The sequence below is a fragment of the Arvicanthis niloticus genome, chromosome 1 (assembly GCF_011762505.2).
Source record: "Arvicanthis niloticus isolate mArvNil1 chromosome 1, mArvNil1.pat.X, whole genome shotgun sequence".
NCBI classification, from domain to species: Eukaryota; Metazoa; Chordata; class Mammalia; order Rodentia; family Muridae; genus Arvicanthis; species Arvicanthis niloticus.
In genome coordinates this window covers 148609821-148619704 of record NC_047658.1, presented here as the reverse complement: position 1 = coordinate 148619704, position 9884 = coordinate 148609821, and the positions used below count along the sequence as shown (strand labels likewise).

The window sequence follows — 9884 nt, the reverse complement described above, 5'->3', positions numbered from 1 at the left end:
AAGCCTTCATTTTCTGAAGAAGCACAGAGGTACAACCTCTCGGGGAAGACTGACACCCAGCTAGCTCGCCCCGGTTACTTTATTCAAACATCGTATAAGGTGAATTGGGGTTGGGAAAGGCTCCATCTATCAAAGTTACCTTGCCCTTGCTGCCCACGAGACCAGACATCCCACACAAATCTCTTTGACTTTGGCTAGCCATAATCAAGTTTGAACTCCAGGTTTGGCAGCAGTGTCTTAGGACCAAGATTACTTCAGCTGTAAGCTCTCCTTGCACCAAGTGCAGACCTGCCAAAGAGACATTTCTTTAAGGGCTAATCTCATAACAATTTCCCAGCCTCTACTGATTGGCCCAAACATAGCAACGACTTTGCTGAAACTCTAAAGCCAGACACAAAGGCTTTACTATACATTTCATTACAGCTTTCCATATTCGAGGCCAGCCTGGTCTACAGAGTGAGTACCAGGACAGCTGGAGCTACACAGAGAAGTTTTGTCTTGAAATAACAAAAACAAAACAAACAAAAAAGCCTTAAGGTTGGTCTATAAACAAGTCTGTAATACATTTTCTTACTGTTTAATGTGGGGTGGCCTTGCCCACTGTGCATGGTGGCACCCCTGGGCTGGTGGTCCCAGGTTCTATAAAAAAGTAGGCTGAGCTAGCCCTGAGGGAGCAAGGTAGTAAGCGGCTTTCCCTTGTGGCTCTGCTTCAGCTCCTGCCTCCAGGTTCCTGCCTCGAGTTCCTGACCTGTCTTCCCTACCTGTAAGGGTAGGCAAAATAAACCCTTTCCTGCCCAGCTGGCTTTTGGTTGTGGTGATTCATTGCAGCTATAGTTACCCTAATTAATACATAAATATAACTAAATACTGCCGGGTGGTGGTGGCGCACGCCTTTAATCCCAGCACTTGGGAGGCAGAGGCAGGCAGATTTCTGAGTTCAAGGCCAGCCTGGTCTACAGAGTGAGTTCCAGGATAGCCAGGACTACACAGAGAAACCCTGTCTCGAACCCCCCCCCCCGCCAAAAACAAAAACAACCCCCCCAAAAAACCCCCAAAAACCTAAATACTGTATTGTTTATTTTATTTTCCAAATACTAGAAAAAAAGAAACAAATACATATATAAACTACATTAACCACACCTTTCTCTTTCATACCCCTGATTCTTTCCTTTACGCCTGAAAATGGCAGTTTACTAAATCTTTCTTACTCCCCACATAGGAAAAAATGGGAAAAGTCACGGTCAAAAAACAAGCAACCTTCTGGGATTTCCCAGACTCAGAAAGTCATGTCGTATTTCAAAGAGCCAGTCATCCAACACACAGACACACCACAATTCTGAAAAGTGGGGAGAGGGTGTCAAATCATAGCAGCCCCTGCTGGCCACCTTAGAGATAGCGCTTCTCTGTGTAGCCTAGGCTGTCCTGGTACTTACTGTAGACCAGGCAGACCTTGAACTCAGAGATCCTCCTGCCTCTGTCTCCTGAGTGCTAGTATTAAACATGTGTGCCCCCACCCCAGCCCCACCCCAGCTAAGCACCTGACCTCAAAGATAGAAAACCAAACTCCACTTAGGTTTCAAAGCCTACTAAGGACAACAGGGGGTTAAGAGGCACTCTCGGAGCCAGGCAGTGGTGGCACACACCTTTAATCCCAGCATTTGGGAGGCAGAGGCAGGCAGATTTCTGAGTTGGAGGCCAGCCTGTTCTACAAAGTGAGTTCCAGGACAGCCAGGGCTACACAGAGCAATCCTGTCTCGAAAAACAAAACAAAACAAAAACAAAAAAAAGCACTCTCTGTCCTGTCAGCAGTCAGCTGTGTGACCTTGGAAGAGGCCCTTCCTTCCACAGGAGCAGAGACAATAACAGGTGTTGACCCTCTACGAGTATTGCGTAGCTCAGGTAAAAGTACCTGTTCAGCCCGGGCAAGCTGTAGGGCATGTGGTTCTTGCCGTCAGAGGAATTGGCACAGAACTGGAAAGCTAGAGCAAGTTCAAACCCCGGAAATCTCGGAACTTGAGACTGTCAAGAGTAGAGCTAGCTCCTTCCCGGTTTCCATGCCTACTTCGGGGCAAGTACACCTCCAACCAGAGCAGTCAGTCAGGTACCCAGCACCTGGAGCGCCTCCTACGCTAGTGAGGAATCTCGGTAGCCTTAGCCTTCAGCCAGCGTTTCGCTCCATGGATGTTCTCAGACCTTTCCCTCAATGTACACGTTCAAATCCACCCCCGAAGGAGGAAGCTGAGCCATCTCACCCGCTCCCATTTTATTTTTCTAAGGCTGGGTCTCTCTCACTGAACCGGAAGCCACTGATTGGCTAGGTCAGCTGGCCAGCAAGCCCTAGGGATCTTCCTGTCTCCACCTTCCCATCCCTGGGACTACAACGGTTATACCTAAGTACATCATACACAGCTTTTAGTCTGGGTGTGGGACACCTGAACTCTGGTCCTCACGCTTGCGCACCAACCTCCTTATGGACTGAGCCATCTCCTGAGGCCCTTAAATTTCCCAGACAAAACTAAAAGTTATGTGAAGTCTCACGGGGGTCCAGGAAACCCGCTCAGCATGATTAGTGTGGTTCCGCGTTCTGCCTCTCCTCTTAGGATGTCAGGTTCATTACACACTGGCTTGGAGAGAACAGAGCAGAATGGTTCTGGAATGGGTGGGGCCGAAGTCTGCCTCTTCTCTCCAGGGAATCAGAGACCCGCTGTCCGCTGCCAGCCAGGCCAGGAGTGGGTGAAGCAGAGTCCAGGAGGAACAGGATCCCAGTCCCATTGAGAGTGAGGGGTGTGGGGAAAGAAGGGTTTCTCTAGGGATCTTTAATGAAGCAGCTCTCTGAGAAGATATTAGCTCGTTCGTTTTTTTCTGAGTTCGAGGCCAGCCTGGTCTACAGAGTGAGTTCCAGGACAGCCTAGGCTATACAGAGAAACCCTATCTTGAAAAAAAAATTAAATACAGTCATACATGGGAACAAAACACTCATACGCAGAAAATAAAATAAATATATCTAAAGAGAATAAGGTAGAAGCCAGGTGTGGTAGCAGAGGCACATGGATCACTGGAACTTTGAGGATAGCCTGATCTACATAACCAGTTCCATCCCAGCCATGGATGGGACTACATGGTTTGCAATTGAGGAAGATGAGGAAGACATCTGAAGTTGACAGTGGCCTCCCTGCACATATTTACCTGTACATGTGCACACACAAGCACACAAAGAAAGACAAGAGAGGAGAGAAGACAGGGCGGGGGGTACAGCAGTGACACCTTCACCCTAGAAATCCCAAGCCAAAACAAAAAGAGAAGGTAGGTGGGTATGTGCCCGTGCCACTGAGTGTGGCTCTGGAGAAGGGGCTCGGGAAGACAGGCAGGCTTGGAGCACACCTGGCATCACATGCCAGCTAGCGCTGCTCCCAGTGACTAAGCTCTGATGGCAGAGTCCTATTTCCCAGCAGCAGGAGGAGCCCAAGATACAACTCCCTTCTGCTCCAAGTCTCAATATCCCAGGGCATCTCTGTCTGCATGGAACAGCTGGTCAATAACGTCTGGGGGGTCAGGGCCACAGGCCAGGCACAGCAGGAATAAACCAGGCCTAGGCTTCAGGCGTCTCCAACTTTTCTCATATGGCGTTAGACACTGTTCCCTCTGTGCCCTGGACTGACTCCTCCTCTGTATGATGGGGCTGGACCAGAAGACAACCCTGCTGGCTCTACAGCAGTCACTCCCAGCCTGACAGGGAGTGGCACTCATGAATAAGGGTCAGTAGAGAGCAAACAGCAGGGAGGAAAGCTCTGTAGTTCCCTTCAGCACCAACTCAAAACAAAAAAAAAAAAAAGTTTCTTCTTCTGGATCCTGTCCTCGGGCCCTGATTCGCCACAGTGGAAAGCTGTTAGCTCATTTTCCCTCCTCTCCCAGAAGGCAAGGGTTGAATGCCGAGAGAACCCAGCGGAAAGTTACCACAGAAGACCAGGATGTAACACCCAAACACAAGATCAGACAAAACAAACTTTATTCCAAAAAGCATGCTGGGGTAACCATGAATACACTACTGGATAAGGCACACGGCCCCTCTCTCTAACCACCCTCCCTACACCAAGACCCACCCCTGCCTGGCCTTTATACACACTGTAGAAATTGTTTCCTGGGCCTACACGAGGCCCCAGACTTATGGTTGGGCGCTGTCTGGGTGGTCTTGGCCTGGCCCCAGTCCTGGTGTCAAGAGAAGTAAGCCAGGGAGAGGACTGCCAGTTTCCAAATGCTCTGGGCCACATCAGGGTGATCGTACTTAGCCATTTGAGGAAAGGTGGGTGTCATAGTCATCTTAACTGTGCTTCTCACATGTGGCAAACGGAGGGGCCACCAAGCTGCTGGAAGCAAAACCGGAAGGCACATCAAGAGGAGCTAGTGAGCTCCAGAATGCTACAGGCACATTAGGGTATATGAGGCACCAGAAAGGCCAAGCTGTGTGCTCCTGAGTACGCTCGGCTGGCCTCAGACCCAGAGCCCTGGGACTGAGGAGATCCTGAGGGACTGGACCTGAACTTAGACAGTGATCTAAGAAAGGCAAACAGGTGAAGAATGGGAGTTAGAACTGAGACCTGTCGTTTAGGAAATGGGAGACGGGCAGAGTTCAGTCTCAAGTGACCAGATCTCGTGCCTAAATTATAACATAGGAGCTTGGGAATCCTCTTGCATTAAGAAAGAAACCAATCTTCTCTACCATGGCTCTTCCACCAGACAGTTGCAAAGGAGACAGCTTGTTTCCCATCTGCCCTGCAGCAGCAAAGACTCCCAGACCTTCTGCTGGCCCCAGGCAGGCTGGTTCAGCCAATCAAGCAGGGCTGTGGCATTCTGACTGCTCTGGGAGTCTTCGAGGCCTCAGCAACATGGAAACCTGAAACATAAGAACAAAAGTCACTGGCTATCAAGGTGTCCCAGTAAAGCTCACCCCAGGCCCAGGCCGCAAAAGTCTCTGGTTGGAAGGGAGGGAAAGTTATCCTTTGTGGAGCTGGGCAGCAGAAGAACACAGGAGGTTATGCTCTGGGATTTCCCAGAGGAAAGAAAACAAACATCAACAAACCATTTTGTTGTTTTGTTTCTTTGAAGGATAGAGTCTTACCCTATGACTGGGGCTGGCCTGGAACTATGTAACGCAGGCTGGGCTTGAACTCATAATCTACCCTCCATAACCTCCAACACCCTAGGATTACATGCCTGTTGCAAGCATACCCAGCTCAAACTCCCATAATCCTAGTGGGTACAGACTTTCTGTTTTGCAAGATGAGAACCGTTCTGGAGGCACACGGTGGTGATGGCTGTGCTGTGTGACTGTCCTCACTGCCACCAAACTGCCCTCAAAGCTGGTTATAAGGGTAAGTTTTAGGTTCTGCATTTTTTTTTTCTTTTTACCAATTTAGGAAAAAGTACTTCAGATGCTGGGCTCTGAACCAGGGACCTCATACATACTGCACATGATGGCACCACCAAGCCATACCTTAGCCTCAGAAAAAGTATTAGCTGTATCAAATAGGTATTGACCCTTACTGCACATAATATAGCCTGGTACTGGAGAAACTGGACTGTGAGGGTTCAAAGCCAACCTCCATCACTCATCACCAAGGAGACGTGGGCATTGATCTCACAGTAGTATACAAAGAATACATGCATTCAAGCAGCGTATCCACACAGTAGGGCTATAGTAAGTGCTACATAAATTTCATACTCCAGTCACCGACTTTATAATGGCCACAGACAATCCCACACCTCCACCACTGAGATGAACTTGCAGGGGCTGGGGTGTGGCTCTGTCACTTGCAGGGCCTGGGGTGTGGCTCTATGGCAGGTGCTCCTTAAACATGACAGGAGCTCTGGGTTCCATCTCTAACACACAGTGTCCTATGTCCTGTGTTTCCAGAGAAGGCTGAGCTTGAGTTAGTAACCACAGCGGGTTTTCACATCTCTGGCCCTTGTGGTTATCAGTGTCATTCTTTATACTCTGTGAATAAAGTCACTTTCACTTTGGACGAGGAGGTGGCCCCGTGCTTCCTACTAGAGGTCTATGGCACTTCACAGTTATCCAAAATGTCTTACCTTAGAGGTGGCACCGGCTGTCCACCCCAGGTCTAGATCTCAGTTTGGTGGCAGAACTCACCCCACCAGCTAGCTGCTCAGAGTCGGTGCCAGGATCTCTTACAAGCGACTGTCCTTTGGACTGGGAGATCATCTGGATATCCTTGGCTTCATGTTTCCAACAATGTGAATGAATATTCAACTGTACTTGGGTCTCTGGCTGGGGATGGGTCTCTAGCCCCGTTCTTTCATTAGATGGACCCCCAGTTAGAGAAATTCCAGGAGAAAAAGAGCTTCCCAGTCTTCAGTGGGACAACCTGTGGGAATGACCTAGACAGCACAGGCGCAGTCTTGCGGCGGGAATGGCTAAGGCCCAATAGTTAGTAAACTGAATTACCATGTGTGGCCGTGATACCTGTGGGATTTCTCAGAGAGGCCGCATTACGCTAACATTGTGAATCTGTGCAGGAAGGTAGCACCATTGACAGACCCATTTGCCTTCTAAACCTTCTTTGGGAGGTAGCACAGGAACGGCTCCCTAGACAACCCACTGCTTTAGAGAAAGAGTGTGGCTCTAACCTTAAAACAGCTGTTCTCAAGAGCGGGATCTAGGCTCCCAAAGAGGTGGACAGCACCTTAACAATCTCCGTTGGTCACGTGGGATTCCCCAATGCAAACTTTAAAGGTGGGGTGCCGCAGAAGCTGGTGAGTGACATCTGAGAGGCCAGGGAAGTTAGTACATTTGGTCCAGTCTGAATGAACCCCAAGGATAAAGGCGGAGAGAAGACTTGCCTCTTTAAGTAAGGTACAGCCCGCGGGCCTTTGCTGTTTCCACCACTCCTGTAGCTGACCCCACCCAAAGACTTCGTTGACGTAGGGCTGCGCAGGGAGAGATCCAAACTACAACTAAAGACACCATCCATCCCAGCACTAGCTAAGGCCTGTCCCCAGCTCCACTTGCAAGCTGCCTGACTGCATTCTACACCACCCTAGGCTGGAAGAGGGGGCAGGGAAAGGATGCTCTTCCGACTACAGGGCAGGAGGGAGGGGGCAGTGGCACAGCCCAAAGACTGGTTCCAATTTGGGAGCCTCCCCGGATCTACGCGGCGGCGCCTGTCCACGTCTTGCTCTCGACAGGGTATGGGGAAAGGGACTTCCAGGCTTTGCCTGGAGCCGCCCAACTGGGTGTGTGTGTCGGCGTCTCGGATGGCTGCGCCGGTCCCTGGATGGCTGCGCCGGTCCCTGGAGGCTGATATCTGGGCTGAGCTGCGGTACAGCAGTCAGACTAGAACTGAACGTCGGGGATCCAGGGCGCGGGCAGTGGAAACGCAGGCGGGGAGAGGGTGCAGGGGTCGCACCAGCACGGGGCGGCGGCAGAAAGGGCTCGGGGGGATCCCCGAACCGATCTGGGCCGCAGTGGAGCGGGTGGCCTCACACCACCTCCTCCTTGCCCTGGTAGCGACGGCAGCAGCCGTAGAGTGCCGAGAGCAGGTAGAGGCCGAGGCAGAGGCCGCCGCAGACAGAGGCCGCCAGAAAGGCATGGTAGGCGCAGGGCAGCCGGTAGCTTTTGAGGTTGCAGTAGCTGTGGCGCTGCGTCTGGTCGATCATGATGCCCGTCGCGGCCCCGTAGAGAGCGGCCGCCAGCAGGTCGTGCGCCACGTTGACCACGAGCCAGCGCGAGCCCAGCACGGGCACCAGCTCCTGCTTGCCCAGCAGCGTGATGAAGTAGAGCCCCAGGGTGAGCAGCCAGAAGAGCACCGACACGAAGAGCGCGAAGTGCACTGGGCCCTGGTACTTGCTGGTGGCGATGGTGATCCAGAAGGCGGCTCCGGCCAGCAGCTGCAGCAGCCGCAGCACGCCCAGCGGGCCGCGCAGGAAAGCCCGCTGCAGGCGTAGGGAGCCGCGGGCCGTGCGCGCCTGGGGCGGCGGCTGGCGCGGGGGCGGCGGGAGCATGGCCCCCGGACGCGGTGGCGGCGGCGGCGGCGCCCCGAGCAGCGGAATGGCGGCGCCTTGCTCGCGGGGGCGGCCCAGTCCCGGGCCCGCTGCTCCCGCTGCTCCCGCTGAGGCCTGCTTTCCTCCCCTCTACTCCTGAGAGCTGCTTCTCCTCCACACCCTTCCTCCCCTCTCTCCTCCTCTTTCTCCCTCTCTCCAGCCCTCCTACCCGCTCTTTGGCCGTCCCCTTCGTTGGTCTCCACCCCTGCTCGCGCCTCCCGGCTTCCTGCCGTCGCGCCCTCCACCCTGGCTACCCCCCCTTTCTCCTCCGCGCCCATTCCTTCGTTCTCCGGCCAGGGCTGAATGCCCGCACCCCCCCCCCCCCCCCAGCCCATGACAAGCCTTCTGCTCAGGCTGCCCAGGCTGCTGGGCTAAGTTTGCCATATCTGGAGCCACCCCAGCCCTCCCTGCCTCGCAGGCCTGGCCGATCTTAGGTCAGGAAAGATCTTAGGTCTTTCTCGATCTTAGGTTGAAAAAGAAGCTACAACAGCGTCCCCTCAGCCTGTAGCTGGGTCCCCTTGATTAGCCCTCTCTCCAGTCACAGGAGACTGGAGACATCCTGGCAAGCCTGAGTAAGCAGAAGGTCTGAAACTGACAGCTGTTCACATTGGGACACCCTCAGTACCCTGCACTTGCCCACCACAAATTCGTCCTGTCCAAAGCTGGCCTCAAACTGTCTTGCCACGAAGATCTCTTGGTCAGAGTAAGAAAACCATCACTCAATGGAGACCCAGCTGTCTCACCCACAGCGCAGAGAGCATAGCAACGCCAAACACTTTGATGGTTCCTTCCTGGCTGTCTTTGTGTCTTGCTTAGATTAAGAATATGTCACCTAACATGGTTAGGACAGGCCTAGGTCTAAGAGCTGGCACATCCGGTATGCTTAACTATTGATTTAGATGGTAAGAGCCCAACGATGCCACGGTTTATTGGCGTTACAGGACCCATGCTTTATGTGTAGTCTCATGTAAGCCTCCCATGACACAAGACGTGAGAGAAATCATCTTCTTCATTGTCCTAAAGCCTAGAGGGTTTCAGACCAGGAAGCCAGTGATGGTTGCTGACTTCTCTTCTCTCCCACCCCACCAAGGAGCCAACCTTTGTGCTTCAGCAATGTTACAAAACTGACTTGGCTGTTCCGAACACAGTATGGAGCTCTGTCTTGTCAATGTGGCATATTACATAATCTGTCCCCGACCAACTTCCAATTTCTTGGGTTTTTTCCACTTCCTTCCCCAACCCAGGCCCAAACTCTGTCACTTCTTGCAGTTTTCCCACATGAAATCAGAATGCCCTTTACTTTCCAGACACTTCTTAGCAGTTTAAACACTTACTGGTTTAGGGTCTAGCTTCCCACACTGACAATTATCTGCATGCCTGGGCCTCCATTTGAATCATCCTCCTGCAGTAGTTCTGAGTCTACTACATCATAAACTGTGGTCTATCCTGGCGTACCGATCTTTGCCTGAGTCTGACATATAGGAGCCCCTCAGTACATATAAGTGGACTTGCTTGCCAATTTGCTACAGGAATAGCACTGGATCTAAGTGTGGTGATTTGAATAGGTACGACCCCCATAAACTCATTGTTTGGCCCATAGGGAGTGGCACTGTTAGGAGGTATAGCCTTGTGGGAGTGGGTGTGGCCTTGCTGGAGGACCTGTGTCACTGTGGGGGCGGGCTTTGAGGTCTCGTATGCTCCAGCTATGCCCAGTGTGGAACACAGTCTCCTGCTGCCTGTGGATCAAGATGTAGAACTCTCAGCTCCTTCTCCAGCACTATGGCTGCCTGGCATGCTTCTCTTGACATGACACTGTCAAAAGAATT

The 9884-nt window shown here is 52.2% G+C and overlaps 1 protein-coding gene across 1 annotated transcript; it reads right to left on the bottom strand.

Moving 5' to 3' along the window:
• Positions 1-3989: 3989 nt before the first annotated feature.
• Positions 3990-8234, bottom strand: Marveld1 (MARVEL domain containing 1). Its single transcript, XM_034509267.2, has 2 exons — positions 6088-8234; positions 3990-4891 (listed from the first exon to the last, which is right to left on the bottom strand). The coding sequence occupies exon 1, from the start codon at positions 8017-8019 to the stop codon at positions 7498-7500; it is 522 nt and encodes a 173-aa protein (XP_034365158.1). The 5' UTR covers positions 8020-8234; the 3' UTR covers positions 3990-4891; positions 6088-7497.
• Positions 8235-9884: the final 1650 nt, after the last annotated feature.